Source organism: Castor canadensis, chromosome 17, assembly GCF_047511655.1.
Source record: "Castor canadensis chromosome 17, mCasCan1.hap1v2, whole genome shotgun sequence".
Lineage (NCBI taxonomy): Eukaryota > Metazoa > Chordata > Mammalia > Rodentia > Castoridae > Castor > Castor canadensis.
In genome coordinates this window covers 23,512,922-23,532,294 of record NC_133402.1, presented here as the reverse complement: position 1 = coordinate 23,532,294, position 19,373 = coordinate 23,512,922, and the positions used below count along the sequence as shown (strand labels likewise).

Genomic DNA, 19,373 nt, shown 5'->3' with positions numbered 1-19,373 from the left:
ATTTTCCAAAGCATTAGGAAATATTATCCAGTATCAGTGGAAGAGGCTCCCGATGGGTAAACCTTGCCTTAGAATAAAGTCACTTTTTTTTGTACTTTGTTTTTGCACAAATATCAATAGTCAAGTATACAAATTTATTAAATCCAACAACAGATAAACCTTCCAAATTAAAAAAAAATCAAAAAAAAAAGAATAAGGTAGACATCAAAGACAAAAATGTGTATAACAAGTTAATAAAGATATACAAGGGACCATTTGGAGAGTGCAACAGTGCAGAGAATACAAACTTTTGTGAAGTTTGTATAACATGAAGAAACAGACACTGGTCACAAACTGAGGGATCTACAAAGGTGGAGAGTCACATGAACAATGAACTCATCACCTCAGTGGCTTAAGGCAGGATATATGTAGGAACAATTCATCCAAGCCCCATTTGCCTATTGCTTCAAATTCCCTCTTTCAAATGTAGAATCATAATTCATTATGCAATGGGCGAGAGCAATTAATCACAGACTCTAAGGGCCACGGTCTAAGGAAGATATTTCTTCCACAGCAAATGTATGGATGTTAGGAGTTTAAAAACACAGCTGCTGAATAATGGTTTCCTTTGGCAATACCCAAAATCTGTGTTGGAAGGAGGTATCTATGAGAGCAGACTGTTTCCAAGAAATGAGGAATTAGAACTAAACTGTAGAACTTGATGGTTACTCAAAGCTATCCATCAAACCATCTTGGCTTCTATAACCAGAGCTCAATCATCAATTTATTTTGTCTTTCAAAAAGGTGTGTGTGTGGGAGGGGCGGTGGCCTTACACTGAAATAAGAATAGTATAAATAAATATACCAAGGGTAAAAATGGAGAGTGAGGAGACCTGCTGACCCTCACCAACATGCAGTCTCAGGCCAGGTTAAACTGGATATATGTTATAATTACAGCTTACCATGGGAATAAACACTAAAGGGGAGTGGTGGGAATCCCTTCTATATGACTCAGAAAAGAGATTGTGAAATAGAGGATCAAGGTCACATGTCCTCAAATGAGTCCTAATTAACACTTCAATAACTTTAATAATCTTACAGCCATTTAAACAAAACACTGCTGTAGTCCTTGGAGACCTTGTCAGTTATCAAGATACTCAAGTCATCATTAACCACACATTAAAAACAGCAAACCAAGCAACTCAAGAAAATTTTAAACAAACAAAAAAACTAACAGCAGCTTTCTTCCAGCCCTTACCTTCTACCTACGGCACTGAAGAGTCCACTTGAAATAGAACAAACCAAACAGTCCAAACTAGAGATCTTTTTGGGTTGTAAACTTTGAAACAAGTCTTTATTCCAGTAACTTCCTACCATCGTTAGTACAATTTGGCATAGTGTATGAGGCCATCAAGTGAACTGTAGGATCCAACACATTGTAGCCTCTAGGCCTGGAGACTGACTTGACACCAGTCCCTGGGAGATAAGTACTGTTTCAGACTAATACTGTGTGGAATAATCTTTATACAGCTGGCTTGGACCCATCCTTACAGAAAATACTACCATGTACATTTTTTATTATATTTCCCTGGGCCAGTGAGTTTGGTTGAAATTTGGATCTTCAGCCAGTTCTAGTGAATTTTTTTTTTTTCTTTTTGCTTTGCTTTATTTATCAAACAGGTACATACACGTACCTGGACCTAACTCACACATGTGGGCACCTGTGGTAGGATAAAGGGAGACCTGCTAAGGCAACCAGTTGAAGCATAGCAAAGTGTGATTATAGGAAGTGAGGTTAAGAATGATACATTCAAACTTGACAAAGATGGGGAAAGAACAATTCAATAAAACAACACTTTTTCTCATACCAGTTTGCTGATAAATTGCTAAAGAAACACCACAGAAGCTCACAAAGCCACTTGCCAAAACCAATTTCCCAACAGATTCAGTTTGTTATAGTCACCACCCTCAGATGTTGCAGATTTTCAAAATGGCATCCACAATCACCTTGGTGTCACAATCCTAGTGACAGGTGCACTGGCTCACGGGCAAGCATTTGGCCTCCGGAGTTACTATTCACTCACAGCAAACCTACTTCTAGGTTGAGAGGGACAAGGGCTTTTTGTTTCCCACAAATGCAACGACAAATCCGCCACGCACCTCACACCTTGGAGCCTGTGCAAAAAATTTGCTTTTCCTGTGGTGGTGGTCATGCTGTGACCGAGTGATTACAGAAGCTTGAATTCCTTGCTGGGCATCAGGAATTCTAACCTGACTGCCCCCTTTTCTGGCTTTTCAACAAAAACATCATTAAAAGTATAACCAAAAAATAATTTCTAAATGGCTCTTTTTTGGGGAACAGGGAAGTTGAATAATTAACTTTAAAAGAAATGCCACTGTAATGAATCTAATATACAATATGTGGCTCAGAGGCTGAGGGAAGGAATCTTGGTTCCTCTGGGTTCTGGCAGCCTCCCTTTCTGGTGCACTTGTCTCCCATATACCCTTCTATAATTTGAGACAGAAAAAGCCTTACCTAACAGGAGTAACTCACCTTTTCCTTCACTCAACCCAATCCACAAGTAGAGAAAACGAGTTCCAAACTGGCTGGATTGGCCTAAGTACTCCAGTACTCTTGTAGTACCCACACAAGCTGCTGGGAGCCCTGGAGAGACTTACTCAGCTAGAATAAAGTGAGACACCTGGCCTAAACTCCCCCCATCCTCCCAATCTGCTTTTCAGTAGTAGACTTCTGTGGCTGATTTTATAGTTTCTTCTCTGCCCCTCCTAAAGGGGCAACGTCAAGCTTAGGATTTTAAAAAAAAAAAAAAATTACAAGTATGTTCCTTATGTCAATACCAAATTTAGAAAAACTGTGACTGCCAACTCCTTAAAAAAAATCACCTTTGTTATGATGGGAGGCCAGTGTTACATGACTACTAAAATGTGGAACGCAAAACATGCAACCCTTGCTCAGACTGAAATATACCTGTGGGGGGTGTTAATTATGAGAGATAACCCAAAATATTTAATAGACAAAATTCTCATTACCTCACAAGTATAAACATTTTTATAAGTTTTTATTTAAAAGATTTCCCTTTTTAATCTGTTCCAAAGTGTTGGAAGCTAAACTGTACAAGCTCCTGCCACCCACCCTTCCAGTACAGATTTTGAGGACATATTTTTAATGAAAAAATAAGAGGGTCCTCTGCTGATACCAGGTAGGACAAATTCAGCTTCTCGGGCTGGCAGTTTGGCCAAAACTGGCCTTATGGAGCAAGTGCCATGGAGGAATATGGGAACTGGGCTATTCCTGTTAAGAAATTCATATTCTCTTTAGTAAAAATGGTCCAAATTCAGGTGCAACAGCCTCCACTATAATGTTCTCTGGCACTCTTCTTAAACTATATACTGAAGGCAGCTCCCTCTTTTATGGCCAGTTTTAGCAGGCAAAAAAACAGGAATATAGATACATATATGTGTGTGTGTATATATATATATATATTTTAATATATGTAAAATATATACATACTTAATATATGTATATATACATATTTAGGGACAGGCAGGGGAAGAAGAAGGAGGGTCATGTAAACCTAAACAGTCATCACATTACCCCAAATAAGCTTGACATTAACAAAAAGATAATAAATAACTCCTGGGGGTTAAGTGACAACATGGGTGCAGCAAGAAGGGAAAGGGCACATGTTTAAGTCAAATACACTTTGATAATTTGTTTGGCAGAATTCAAGCCAGCCCCAGGCTTCTGCACTTGCCAGACAAGTAAGCTGATAATAAAAAATAAAAAATAAATTGTAAGTTCAAGCAGAGCTCCATACCACAGTTTTCTTTTAAGTCAGCTGGTTGGCAGGCACAGTTTTCTGCCTCTAGGAACAGAAACTTTGGCTTCAAGGCAAATTTTTTTAAAAAGTATTTCCACTTATAACATGAAAATACAGAAACTTCATCAAAGAAAGAAAACTATCAAAGAAGTCTACTTCCAGCAAAACTGAGGTAGCACTGCTTTCTCTGCATTCAAAACTTAAGTGGTTCTCAATACAATGTGTTCTTAAAAAAGAAAGTTTAAAAAAAAAAAAGCAAAACCGCTCACTTGACTGACAGGTACAGCATGTTGACAGATAAACTCAACATGAAATGCAATAGGTCAGAGAAGGAATGAGCAAGAAGTGAGGAAAATAAGGATTTTGGATAAATTAGCTTCAAAAGGGGTCGTCACCAGACTGCAAATGCTCTTGACTGGCCTTGGCTCTCCAAGAGTACTAAATCATCTGGGAATTAATGCAATGTGGTTAACAGTTAACACTGCTATTCAAATCTGTAAATCTTTAAAAATAATTATTACAACCTAAATTCAACCATGTAAACACACTACACACAGTACAGACCTGCCCTGAAAAACAATATGCAAAACTGAGATCTGGCACTGTATCATTTTGTAATGTTAATTCAACCTAACAGTCCCATCCCCCCACCCGATCTATACCCTCCCCCACAAAAACAAAGCAAAACAAAATCTAAATTTGTGCAAGAAATGGCAGGCTTATTCTATCTGAAGGCTTCAAAAAAAGATACACAACATGTAGCCAGGTTCAAATATTTTGGGGGATTCCCTCCCAAAAAAAGAAATAAACAAAATTTAAAAAAATGAAGAAAGTGCCTAAAACATGATACAGCATTTTAGAGCCCTTTCAGATACAAGGCAGAGAAAGGTGTAAAGTAGAAAATATCCGGATCTTCAGTAATTTCCAGAAAGGTCCAATTCCTCACTTGGCTGCAGGGCAGTGGGCAGATCCTCACTGCTGCTCCTGGGACAAAGCCACTATGTCTGCTCCTCAGGACATAAGCCCTCAGGCCCTGAGCTGAGTGCACCTCTCCCTTCCCCTTCTCTTTTCCTTCGCTCCATTTCCCACTCCACAAAGGTATCAAAGAGACTTGGCCAGGCCTCATCTTCACTGTAGTTGCTGAGGTCAGGACCAATCACCTGAGTGAAGTTAAGGAACATGTTCCAAGTGTCCCGGGAGATGCCCTTGATCCCCGAGGGGTTCTCTGTTAAGAAGTTTAGCCATTGGTCCAATACTGGAGGATTGTTCTGGGTAAAGACTAGTTTCCACAGGGCAATGGCTATTTCCCGATGCAGTGACCGCTGCCCTTCTTCAGAGTCCAGGCCAAACTGAAATGTAAACCGGTAGAGATCCTTGAATTTATCCTCTTGTTTGGCTTCTGTTAAAAGGCTAGGGAACCGTGCACAGATCCCATCAATGCTGTCTGCACTTATTGCTTTGCAGCCATCAAAAAACTCCTTCCTACAACAGGAAGGAAAAGGCACATTAATTAATAATTATAAAAGAGTTTTACTGAAAGGCAATATAGTACAGTGATAAAGAATATGACTTTGAGCTGGCAGGGCAGCACCTGCCTAGCAAGCATGAAGCCTTGAGTTCAAAACCCAGTACCACAAGCAGATAGATAAATTTTAAAAATGAATATGAGGGCTGGGGGCCTGGACTGAAATTCTGACTCTTCTACTAAATAGTCTAGTTCTATTTCCTCATCTGTCACAAAATGAGACTCCCACCTTCATAGGATTTTGGTGAAGTTTTGGTGAAGATTCAACTAGTTAATAGACGCTTACTGCTTCTAGTTAATTATGCCTGGCACATGGTAAGCAAATGATATCATTTAGATTTCCCAAAGCTAAATTCAAGTCTCCTGCTCTTTGGCCTATTGTTTCCCACTTTGAAATAGTGATGAAGCTGTACACTCTCAGATGGAGAGACTTCCTGCTTTTGGTTATCTATAGTTTGGGGTATATTTCTGATGACTACCAAGGGAGACTTTTGAAGCCAATTCTGGATGAACCTGGGTAATTCTGCCATCAGAGATTGAAGTTCTGGGCACCAGTGGCTCATGCCTGTAATCTATCTGCTCAGGAGAGATCAGGAGGTTCACGGTTTGAAGCCAGCCTAGGCAAATAATTCAGGAGACCGTACCTTGAAAAACCCATCACAGAAAAGGGCTGGTGGAGCCACTCAAGGTGTAGGCCCTGAGGTCAAACCTCAGTACCACAAAAAAAAGAAATAAAGAACTCTTTTATTTAAAAAAAAAAAATTGCAAATGTATTTTTTTGTTGTTTTTTGAGAGGTCTTGCTATGTAGTCCAGGTTGCCCTGGAATCCTTGATCCTCATGTCTCTCAAATGCTGGGAATACAGGTTTATACCACCACACCTGGCTGCATATGTATCTTTAACATCTGTACTGCACTTTCAGCTCACAACACAGTCTCACACTGATAATATCAATCATAATATCTCAGGGACCGCTTAAGAAGTAAGACATCTGGCCGGGAGGCCACATAAACTACAGCCTGTTTGTCTGGGTTTCAAAGTTGGTTCTTTTTCATAACCTTGTGCTCTGCAAACCACACCCTGCAAGTGACTTTGCCGTGTCCTCGCCCACAAACAACTTGTATAGGTATGCATGACTGTGACAATATGTATACCTACTACTTGATAACTGGGGTTAGCAGTCCTTATTGCACGTAGGTCTGGATAAAGGCAGTATGTCATAACTAGAAGGGACAAATGGCTTCATGGAGTGATAAAAGGCATATCCCCAGAGGCGCTCATTGCATTGGCACTTAAATGCTTGGAACATGAAAGGTATGCAAGGAACATTAAGTGAGTAAGTTCACAAGTAAAGGGGTAAAAGAAAAGGTCTAAGATAGCAGTGGAGCTGAGCAACAACTCAGTAACAGGGCTCACTGGATTAGTCTTCATTTAACTTCAGGCAAAGGGCCACGGCCCAGTTACAAGCAATGATATGCATTTGACCCATAAATTAGGCAAAGGTTTTATTCTGTGAAAAGAAACATGGGTGTACAATATCAAAAACAGGAAGCTATCATAATATAAATGACTGAGCCTTACCCCCGAGAATTCCTATTCATTAGGTCTACCATAGCGCCAGGCATCTAGTTATTAAGGCCTCAGGAGAATCTGGTGGTGGGAGGGGGGTTCTCTGGATCAGAACCAAAACTTAGAACATTTAAGCTTTGGAGAAAATGGTCAGAAAGGGGGGGAACCAACACCACCACCAAAAACAAAACCACTTACTCCAAACCCTGTAAAGCCAACCCAGTTCTATCTTACCTAGCACCACTGCCCAATATTGCTCTTGACTCCTCTTCTCACCTGCTGACATAAATAATTTGTAACTAACCTGGTGAATTTGCACATGGTAGCAGCCTGGAACTTCCAAGCCAAAAGCAGCACTCGAAATTCCGTAGGGTCAACACATAGGTCATTGCAAAAACGCTCCATGCCTTCCTCCAAAATTGCATCCTCCCGCTCGTCCTTGTAGCGCCTGAACAGTTCTTCTAACCTCTGCAAGGAAGACTCCTCTGCATTGGACTTGGACTCCCTCCCAGCATCTCCTGAGGAGGTTGGCAGTTGACAGGCCTCAGTGGCAGCCTCTGCCTTCTTGGTTCCATTGATGAGGATATCCCCACCTGGCTTGCCACAGGGTGGCGCCTGTTCCTCACGATGGCCTGCCCCTCGCCTGCTGTGTGACTTGCTGCTGGGGTCCCGGTCTCCATTCTTGCTGCCCAAGGTTGATGAAGGATTCTTGCACTTGGTAACACACTGGCCCATGGTGATGATAGCCTGACCTCTAGAGTGGCCCTCTCTGGATCAGATGCCCTCGCTGCAACTGACCCATATACCTCAACATGCCATCAGCCAGAGGAGCCAGCCAACCTGGAAAGAAATTAGAAAGCAGTCACCTCTGGACCCCGAGGGGCATGGAGTATGGATACTGCCCTCTAGGAACTGCATACCAGTAACCACTCTTATTTTAGTGAGCCAGCAATGAGTCAGGGAAGATACCCTAAATCCACCATCATCTCCCTTGTAAGCCAACTCTGTAATTTCCCCTGGAAAATGCAATAGTGAGGGCACATACAGAGAAACCATACAGAAAATTCCTAGAATTCTTAATAGTGCAGCATAAATTACAAGAGATTAATTCATGTGCAGAATGCAAAGACCAGTTTCCTGACAGACCAGTTTTCTGACAGAAACATTCTAGAGGAAATCTGTCTTGCCAACTTGCCATCACGTAAGAAAGTGATTTGGACCTGAATTATGCCAGAAGGTGCAAATATAAGGTCCATCTTCTAGTTTCTAATGCCCACACTTTCCGAAGGAGGAACAGAGCTGGATGCTGGTGGCTCATGACTATAATCATAGCCACTTGGAAGGCTGAGATGGGATGATCATGATTTGAGATCAGCCCGGGTGAGACCCCATTTCAACAACAACAACAACAAAAAGTTGGGTGTGATGGTACATGCTTGTCATCTCATCAAGAGGGGAGAATGGGTGTTAAAATAGGAGGATCAGAGGCCTGGGCACAAAGCAAGACCCTATCTCAAAAATAACCAGAAGGTAGTGAGAGGCAGGGGGGAGAGATGGCCCAAACAATGTATACACATATGAATAAATGTATAAACAATAAAAATTAAATAAAAATAAAAATAACCAAAGACAAAAGGGCTGAAGGTGTGGCTCAAGTGGTGGAGCACCTGACTAGCAAGCAGGAAGCCCTAAGTTCAAACCCCAGTACCACTGTAAAGAAGGGAGGGGAGAAGGGATGGGAGAGGAGGAGAAGGGAGGGAAGGGAAGGGGAGGAAAACTGAGAAAGATAAATAGGGAGAAGGGTTGTCCATTTCCAGGGCACCTGTAGTCTCATAATAGCCTAATGATAAGGTAAAGGATTTGCAGTACCAAGACTACAAAGCAGCAGCCTAGGCAAATGGCAGAGTGAAATTATCTGATCTCTCCAGATTCCTTCCTGATCCTATCCCATACAGCAAGTATAATGTCCTTTCTCTGCTCTACTCTACCAACCTACAGAAACCATCCACCAAGCTGATATTGCAAGCAGTTTCCTGAAAATGGTCAGAAAGACCATTTTCACCCGCCCACTATATCGAGATGTACTAGAATGCAAGCCAAGTTCACACTAAATGGCATTGTCAGGTGAAAGAGGCACAAAATGGATAGGCAGGAAGACAGCTCACCGCCAGCACTGAGTTTACTGTGGAGAGTGGTCCTGTGGAGGGGTTCCCAAGCAAGAGAGCTAGAGCCCCAAGTCTCTTACAGACTGTAGGTAGATATAAGGTTAGTGGAGAAGTCCCAAGAAGGTCAATGGTTGGGAAAATCCTCAATGGCTTAAGGCGGGTCAGGTGTTCTAAGCCATATGGGGAGTTTCTAGTAAAGGCTAAAGGTGGGATGTTTCCAGTAAGTCGCCTTCAAGGGGGAAGGGTCCAGGTCTAAATGGCTTCCTTTTGTTCACTGTAACATTAGGCTCAGTGTTTCATGGTATGTTTCCATTTTAAAAGAAAGGATAACTTGGCAGATGAAAAAGATTGCATTGATACATAACAAAGTCATCATGGTGGTTTCTTAATTGTTATACTTAGTTATTGATTAATTGCTAGAAAGCTAGGCATGGCAATTTTATTTTATCTCCTCAGAAGGAGACCTGAGGATGGTGATCCCAAGGTCAGTTAGGCAAAGTAAGCTGGAGATCCTATCTGGAACACAAATTAAAAATGAAAGGGACTGGAGATGTGGCTCAAACCATAGAGCACTTGCCTAGCAAGTGAGTTCAATCTATAGTACTGACCAAACAAAACTGCTAGAAATTTCTGAGCCAAAGGGCTGTTTATTCAGGACTTGTTCTTACCTTCGACGAATGTTTGCTAGAAAGTCCATTTATAATTTAGTACTCACAAAATTTTGCCAGCTGTAAGAATAAAGGCAGCCACTGAAATCACACTGTTAATAGAAATGTGGACTAGGCAGCCAGAAGCATAGCAGGAAAAGCAGACACCAGACAAATCAAGGTCAGTTCCACACGGACCTCCCCAATTGTAGGAAGTTTTTGTGCGCTTTCATGATGCAAATTCAAAGCTCAGTAGTTTGGCAGTGAGGCAAAAGGGTGGTTATTATGAAAGGCTGAAGGTTTACACTTTCCCTAAAATATTCAAGTTCCTCTAAATAGAGCCTGGGTAAACTGGGACTTATTCTTTAAGAAGAATTCTAAGTTGGGTAAACTCTGACTGCAAAAATTTTAAATGAAGCCAGAATCATTCCAGTAGTTACCGTAGACTCATCATATCAGGGCGTGTCCTATTCTCCACCCTCAGAGAATACATGACAAAAAAAAAAACATGCCCATACATGCCCTCAAAAGATCTACAGTTCTCATCTGCTTCAAAAAACACAAAGAAAGATTTTTGGTATGCAAATGACAGACCCAGGTTAAGGTTTTTGTTTTTGTTTTTGTTTTTTGGCTTTTTGTTTGCCTGTTTTACAGTCTTCTCATGCTTTTAGAGTATAAATAGTAAGCCGTAAGCACAACCTATTCAGATTTCAAGAGGCAAAGGGTTAATTCTTGGAAGACCATCATACAAAGAGAAGCAACTGCTCAGAGCAGAATTATCTCAAAACAAGAAGGACTGTACCATGTGGAAGGTCTGGTCTCCAGATTTGTGTTTCTAAAGACTAGAATGCTGAAAGAAACAAAAGGCCCAAACTTACACAAACCCCACATGCTCAGATTGGCAACTAATTCTCAGGCTTGCTGACTCACCAGGGTTTGCTGCTCAGCTCCTGCTGCTGAGGGAGGCACACCCAGTAAAATAAGAGGATTTCCGGGCCTCCATAGGACCCACCTAACCAGGCAACTTATCCCCGCCCCTAACCCCACTGGACAGATACTTCACTAGAGCAACTTCCTCCAAAGCCTGGCACCAAGGCCTGTAGGTAGGGACAGAACAGACAGCACTCCCAAAGAGACCTAAATCCCACTTACTTCCAGCAGCCTTCCATGTAAGAGCATCTTTTGTCTTTTGATGACCTGACACAGCAGAACCAGCTGTGGTTCATTAAAACACAAAGGCTTTTAAAATATGCCCAGAAGATGAGAAAAGGAGGGGAAAAATCAATGCCTACAGATGATCAATCAGCAAGTGTCAGAAGGTCAGATCCTTCCATTCTGGTTCCTTTCTTTGAAATACCCCCACAGGCTCCCTAATTACTGCTCAAGGGTCTCCTTCCTCTTTGTCTATCCCTTTCCCTGGGAAAATACTTTTCTCCCAGAGGTTTCCCCAGGCCCAGCCACTGTGGCCGGTCTGTGTCCCAGACTGGCAGCACTTCAAGTCTTTTAAAGTGGATGGTCTTGGTGGACTCTCTGGCTATTGGCTAATAGATAAAAACAGACATCAATTACTGAGCACTTGCTATGTTGTCAAAACAATATGCTACATACTTTAGAATGTTAACTGGCATACATGCCACATCATAACCCAATTTAAAGATATAGAAACGGAGGCTCAAGATAAATTACCCAAGATTATAGCACTTGGTATATCTGGCTCAAGAAACCATGATCTGTGCTACTGAGTCCACCTCCAGCAAAGCACCCTGTGAAAGCACATCTAGGGATGGATCTTCAGTTCTGGAATGACACCCCAGGAATCCCAGAACCACAAATCTTAACTATGAGCCACCAGAAAAAAAACAAGTGGTTTGGTGCCCAGTGCTCCAGAAGGATGCCCTACCCGCTGTCCTTCCTGGGCCAGGGCCAATGCTACCGCCATGATCCTGGCAGGCAGGATGCCCTGGGCTCAGCCCCACCAGAGGTGTGGACTAGAACTAGTCCAGCTGCCCCTGTGCCTGTAATGTTTCATTCTGCAGGCATGGTTAAAAATCCAGCTCTGAACTGAAGCCCAGTTCTGCAAATGGCTAATTAACTCTGATGGAAACCTCAATTTTCTAAATCTGCAAAATAGTATCCGCCTCACAGCTGTTGTAAAGATTCAGTAAGGAAATGAAGATAAAGGGTGCCCAGCACACACTGCCTACCTCCCCCAAAAAACCCACTTGATATGATCCATTAGCAACAGCCAAGTAATGGTTAGCCTGGTTAGTCTGTTGGAAGTCTTAGGTTGTCCCATCTGAACAATGGACTCCAGGCCTCAGTTTCCCCAAGCTCAGCGAGGACTCCTGCTCCTGCCTTGAAACATTCAAAGACAGTCTCACACCACAGAACTGACCCTACTCAAAACCACCACTACCCTGAAACACCTGGAGGATCAGACTCTCCACAGAACAGGATTTACTTATGACTGGTCTCCAATCAAAGTGAGTATCTGCTGTACCTGATGAGCACTTTAAATTATTAGTCACATCCTGTCCCTAACCTGAGACTGACTTTTAGCCAGTTCTAGACTCTTTTCCCTTTCTACTTAGTCCAGCTCTATAGGTTTGCTAAAGACAAGATCTCTAGCTTTCTATGCAATTACACTGCTTTCCCAGGTGGTTCTCCTCCTCTCTCACTGACACGTCTGCAGAGAGCCTGAGCACAATCCAGGCACCAGAATTTTCAAAAATAACAGCATCATTTTTAATGAGTATAACTTTACATTTGTTAGTACATTATAGTAGCTACATATAAACATAGCTCTGTGAAGTAATCAGCCTCAATTACAGTAAACTAAATGGAGGAACACTGAAGTCAAGGAGCTAGAGAGAAAACAGGTCAGTAATTAAGAGAATGAGCTCAGACAAACCTGAATTTGAATCATGGTGATGACACCAACTAACTGTACCTATCAACAGGTCATCCTGCTTTATCTCAAAGGGCTATTAAGCAGGAGGAATGAGATAATTCATGTAAAATGCTCTGCTCAATACCTGGTTCATAGAAAGCATTTAGTAAATATTAACCTCTATAATATTGCCATCACAAAGCTGGTGACAGAATCAAGCAAGCTTCCCTTATCCTAGCAACAGTAGATAGCTCAGCCCAGATCTGCTGTAACATTTCAGGTATGTTCTCATGATAAGTGGCTTCTCTCCTTCATCGAAGTGGCACAAATGAGTTGAATGGAACCAAGGACAGAGGAGTAAGAAGAAAACAAAGGGAAGAAAAGGAGTGTAAAAAAGAAAAAAAAAAGCCACATATACACACAAACTGGGGAAACCTATTTCTAAGAAGTTAGAGCTTTGGGTATTTACCAGACAGTAGCTCTGCTCAGCTTATGCTGGACCAAGATTGTCTTCCTCAATCTCAGCTCCAGCTGCTTCTGCCTCCTTCCCTCCCTACTGGGCACATCAGCCTGCAGACTTCCTCCTCCTATATACCAACCAGCCATGGCTGCTGTTCCTTGGGATAGGCTTGGCACCTGCTAGGCCCCAGGCTATGGCAGGCACCAGTGTTCCAAGGGCAATCCCAGAGGCTGCAGTCCCTAGGGATGCTCTAGCTCCCCAGTGGGATCAGGAAGGTACTATCTCTTAGGCAGTGCCATAAAGTGACAACTAAGCAAGCCTCTATGTTCTAGAGATTCACTCTCAACTGCTGAAACAGAACCACCTCTTAAAGAACAGAACCACCAGGGAGGGTCAACCACACTGAGAATTAGTGCAAATGGAGATAAGAAAAGGGGAGAGAAGTAGGAACTGCTAGTATACAAAGAAAGGTAGAGTGGACCTGAGGAAGAGAAACCAGTATTTGTCAGGCCTGGGGCCACTCCCTGCATATCAATTACCTTCAAGCCTCACAATAAGCCTGAGAAACAGATTGTTACAGCTTTTAAAGACTAGGAAACAGAGGTTTCTTAACTACTGAGCAGTGGGATAGAAAATAAACCCAGCCTGCCAGATTTCCCATGAAAACGTTTCACAGAAGGTAAGTCTTTTTTGGGTTTTTTTTGCAGTTCTAGGGTCCAAAGTCAGGGTCTTGAGTTAAACCACACTCCTAACCTTTTTTTTGGTATTTTTCAGACAGGATCTAACATTTATGGATGGCCTGGATGGTGATCCTCCTATTTATGCTTCCCACATAACTGTGCATGCCCAGCTCATGAACTTTTTGCCCAGAATGGCCTCAAACTACAATCATCCTGATCTCCCTGATCTCTGCCTCCCAAGTAGCTGGGATTATAGCATGAGCTACTGTGCCTGGCTAGGTCTTACTTTGATCTTTCACTGACCATAAATGGGAAATGGAAAGAAGAAAGGAGACGGCCAATATGGTTGGTCCATATTAGTAACAATATTCTTAAAATCATTATGTTTATAAAGTGGATTGACATGAACTGTCACATTTAATTCACTGCAGCTCTATAAAGAAGATAATCTTCATTTATAGAGAAAGGAAGTAAATATAGATTTTAAGGGAGTTGGCCTGAGGTCACACAGCCAGTCTAAGAAGGAAAAAGAATTCAAATCCAGACAGTCCGACTCCAAACTGTGCACTCTGCATCACTGGCCTCAATGTGGTTCTCTGCTATGATATGTACAAGGATACACACCACCCCCAACCCCCACCAAGGACATGATGCCAAGAAGAGAACATACTTATCAATACCTAAGAGTACTTCTGAGCTACTGATATGTAAAGAATATCAATATGTAAAGAATAAACTCCCAAGAAGCCTTGGGTTCTTGTCTGGGATCTCCCTAAACAAAATGTGCCCTTGAGCAAGTCATTTCGTCTCTCCAAGTTTCTGTGACCCCAACATTAAAGCCAGGGGTCTGGATTAGTCTTCAAGGTCTAATATCCTGGGACTATCTTTTTGGAAAAGAAGCTGAAGTTCTAAATTTGCAATTCTTCTCAAGACAGGTACTTTACTTTGCCTCCTTAGTGACTGATTATCATGCTTCTTCCTGTCCTACCTATCAGAATCACACCCAAAGGGAGAAAGCAGGCCACTCCAATCCAAACAAGAGGTAATGGATACCACTGATTCTGCAAATTTTCTTTTCCTTAGTCATCTTAGTTTTCATCTTAGCAGGGTCAGCAACAGGCCCTGACATATGGCAAACAGACTAAAGCAAGTTGGCTCTTTGCTGCAGCTGGTTGGGTCAGAAAGGCTGCTCAGAATACTGTGTTGGCTGCTGGTAGGGAGCCTGTCACCTAAGTAACAGCCATGGGAAATGAGGAACTAAAAACCAGAAGGCAAATGCTAGCATCAAAACACAGTGTCAGCAAGGCACCTGAAATTTGCTCTGAGACATCCTTGACAGAAGGGAACAAAACAATCCTCTCTTCCATTCTGTTCCCATTTTGAGTCTATTCAGTAGCAAAAAGCCACTGACCAATATTTGAGTTTCTATATATTAGCTACAAAAAAATCCCATCTTTTCAACTTTTATCTAATAAGCAGTTTATAGAGCTAGCTGAGTACATGTTTTTACTTCTTAATGTATATGCCAAACACCCACAGACGAGAAAACATGAGTACATGAACTCCTCAGTTTTTCTACTTGAAGCAGCCATTCTAGCAAAAGTCATCCTAGGGAGTTTCAAGACAAGACCACAAGCACCTTTTGATTCCACCTGGAAGTGCAGATTCTCAGTCACCTGAGAAAAAGATGGAAGATGGGTAGAGTCCAATTGCAAACTTCTAGAAATTTACAAAAACAATGAGGAGTGCCTTAAGTGCACAGTCACTACTGTCACTTGGAACTTAAAAGGTCATTTTTGGAGATTAGGTCTTACCTAGAGCTACTCAGAAGAGAAAATTATTCCCTCTGTCAAAGCAAACAACACTCATCTGCTTCTATTTTCAAGCTTTTTGAAAAACTTTTTGAGGGTTTAATGGGCTCAAGCAGTAGAGCTCCTGCCTAGCAAATGTGAAACCCTAAGTTCAAACCCCAGTGCTGCCAAAAAACTGTAATGTAAAAGACTTTTTGATCTAAAATGTTCTACAGCAGCAAGCTAAAACAGCAGCTAAGACTTTCTACACCAACTAATTTCAAAAGTGTGAAAGGAGGCTGAGCTCAGTAACTCACGTCTTTAATCCCAGCTAACTGGAAGACTCACAACTCAATCACTCTGTAAAATAATCTTAAATCACATGACTAAGACCAGAACAATTTCTTTTTAAAGTGTTCTCACTATTCATTACCTTACACACCTCAAATACAGTCATGCACTGCATAATGATGTTTCAATCAATAATGGACCACATACACAACAGTGGTCCCAGATTATAAAGGACCTGAAGTATTCCTATCACCTAGTGACACCACAGCCATCCTAAGGTTGTGAAGCAACACATTACTCACAGGTTTGTAGTGATGCTGGTGTAAACAAACCTACAGCACTGCCAGTATATATAAAAGTATGGCACATACAATTACATACAGTACATATTTGATAATATGTTACTGGTTTATTATTATGCTTTCTATCATTATTTTAACATGCACTCCTACTTATAGTTTTTTAAAAAGTTGCCAGGTGCATGGTGGCACACTCCTATAATCCCAGCACTCAGGAGGCAGAGGCAGGGGGATTGAGAGTTTGAGGCCAGCATAGACTACATAGTGAGACCAGACCATGTCTCAAAAAACCAGGGGAAGGGTTGGCAGAATGGCTCAGGTGGTAAGAGTGCATGCCTAGCAAGCATGAAGCCCTATGTTCAAATTCCACTATCGCAAAAAAAAAAGCTTACTATAAACAGTGTGCTATGTGACACTGGCAGTACCCTCATACATCTCATGTTTACCATGTCCCTTGACTGCATTAAGAAGTGACATAGATCAACTGACCTATCCCATCCAGGTGTAGACACTATACTATAGTGTACACTATAGTGTTCACATACTAACAAAACATTTCTCAGAACATATCCCCTTTGTTAAGGGGCACATGACTATAAACTACTGAGAACACATACCCATTTGAGGCCTGAAGCCTGAGGCCAATGTGGGCTGGCTAGATCAAATATTATTTGCTTGATACAACCAAGGAAACACACATACCACTATAAACTTTCCAAAACAAATAATGAAGTATTTTTGGTCTCTGGGTGTTAGAACTGAGCTACATTCTGCATGACTCAACCAAAAAAAGAGACTTATCATTTCACTGACACACAGCTGAAATTTTTTTTTGCTATCACTATTGTTATAAGCAGGTCTGACTACCTACTTACATACAAAGAGGCATCAGATTTCTAGGTGGGCCACTCTTATCATTTTTTTGCACTGGCTTTCCCAATGATTTTCTCTGTTTAAAACTAGAGGCTGATGTGGGTTGTGCTCTATGATACTGTAATAAAAATGGCAAGCTTGCTACACTCTTCATCTCTGGATTTCTGCTTGCAGCTTGTTTTCTTCTTCGGATGGCACCTCATTAGATCCCACTGAAGCAAACTACTGATTAGGCACCACTTCTGTGCTTCCAGGTAGCATTATGGATATCTGCTGCCCTGGAGGTTTACCTGATTATAGCTCATTAGTCCGCAAACATCCAATTGCCACATCAACTGTTCACTTTTTAGTCACTTTGTTAGGAGTTCAGCTGAAAAATAGTTAACTGGAGATAAGATTAGATTTTTACATCTAAGAAAAGAGCAAGAAAGGAAATTGTGAAATGATTCAAAAGAGAGGAAGTAACCCAATACAAAGATGATAAATGACTGCCTCCAAATATCTTAAACGGGCACCTGAATGACCACAAATGTACAGATGGGGTTTCTGGAGACACATGGCCTCTAAGTCTCAAGTTCATCACGTGGCAGATAATCAATTTCTTAATGTTTACCAATTTCTAAAATTCTAAATCCATTAAGACCACATTTATCAGCCTTTTCCTAGAGGCCCATGATGAAAGATGAATGCTAATGCATTGCAGACAGGAAAAGAAGAGGAACAGAAAAACCTCTACAATGAAAGAATTCCTGCTTTCACCACATGAGTAACATTGTCAGAAAAGTGAGGCCACTAAGGCTTTCTTTCCTGCTGCCAAATTCAAAAGCATTGCATGGTTATTTTGTAACATTTGGAAAATATACAGAAGCATAAAGGAAAAAAAAAAAAGTCAATGAGTAATCTCACCACTCCAATTAATATTTTAATTTCGTTCAGTCCTTTGTATAAGCAGTGCGGATGGCACACGTAAGACATTAAATGTACAAGCTATGCACATTAAACTTTTCTCAGCAGAAAAGTCATATAGTAAATCTTATTTTGCAACCTTTTCCACTCAACACTTTTCATAAAAGTCTTTCCCTAATAAAAGAGCACCAATTTACTGGTAGTTTTGGTATCACCAGTAACAGCTCCAGCTATTTCATGTAACCCAAAGACAATACCCTACTATTCAATCTGTCAAAAATCTGGTTCTACACTTCAGAAGAGGGCAAAAAGATTGACAGTCTCTGTGTTAAAACATTTTAAACAGCCAGGTAAGTCTTCCACTGAACAAGAATACCATAATTTTAGTCAATTTAATCTCTTATTGTTAGACACTTACCTTGCTTCCTATAGTTCACTATTATAAACAATACCAGAATAATAAATAGAAAATACGACTAAAATTCACATTAACAATTATTTCCTGAGAATAAATTCCTAGAAAAGAAACCAATGGATCAAAGGATATGCAAAAAATTTATATATATAAAATCAATCTGACTTTTTAAAAAAAGAAGTCAATTTATTCTGGCAGTACATATTTCTCAACATCTTCTTGTAATATCTGCCAACTAATTCAACTTCCTCAAAAAAAAACTTTAACAAAACACATAAAACATTATATTTAAGAAAAAAGCCAGGTGCCGGTGGCTCACATCTATAATCCTCAGGAGGCAGAGATCAGGAGGATTGCACTTTGAAGCTAGCATGGGCAAACAGTTCTAGAGACCCTATCTTGAAAAAAACCCATCACAAACACAGGACTGGTGCAGTGGCTCAAGCGGCAGAGTGCCTGCCTAGCAAGCATGAGGCCCTGAGTTCAAACCCCAGTGCCACCCAAAAAGAAAAAAGAAAAAAAAAAACCAAACCACCAAGGGGTATGGATAAAAAATAACAGAGCAAGAGATCATTTGTTTCACTCTAAGTCCAAGGACTTCACCAAAGTATTATTTAATGATAGAATGAGGAAGCAAAAAAGAGATTAATCTAAAGGACACCTTTCAATTTTATCTAAATTTCTTCAATTTTTTTTTCAAAAGACAGACCTCAAACACACTCCACCCCTATGCCCCCCCCCCAAAAAAAAAGATAATGCCCACCTTCTAATGTTTAATTAGGGCAGACTGGTCAGTTTAGCATGAGTCTGGTCCATGGACTAGCCAGAACCAGAGTCAATCACATTCCCAGGAAACAAGAGGCTCATTCACATGAGAAATGTGGACCCCTGAAAAGAGTTAATGGGCTGGACTTAGCCCACAGCCCTGTCATATGGGCTTTCCAGGCATGTAGCAGACTGCCTCTCTACCATCAAGGCTCTTTATCAGGTGATTGCCCAATTTTCTCTAATAGCTCCCTTTCCCTCACTCTTGGCTACAAGA

The 19,373-nt window shown here is 41.2% G+C and overlaps 1 protein-coding gene across 5 annotated transcripts in view; it reads right to left on the bottom strand.

The window, feature by feature from the left end:
- Positions 1-1,301: 1,301 nt before the first annotated feature.
- Positions 1,302-19,373, bottom strand: part of Dcun1d3 (defective in cullin neddylation 1 domain containing 3) — a 46,652-nt gene continuing 28,580 nt past the window's right edge. For all 5 annotated transcript variants that reach the window (XM_074059605.1, XM_020178284.2, XM_074059604.1 and 2 more), the window contains exons 2-3: positions 7,220-7,755; positions 1,302-5,303 (exon numbers count right to left, since the gene is read on the bottom strand). In XM_074059605.1, the coding sequence (XP_073915706.1) occupies positions 4,820-5,303; positions 7,220-7,650 (915 nt within the window). In that variant the 5' untranslated portion in view covers positions 7,651-7,755 and the 3' untranslated portion in view covers positions 1,302-4,819. The remainder of the gene's footprint in view (positions 5,304-7,219; positions 7,756-19,373) is intronic.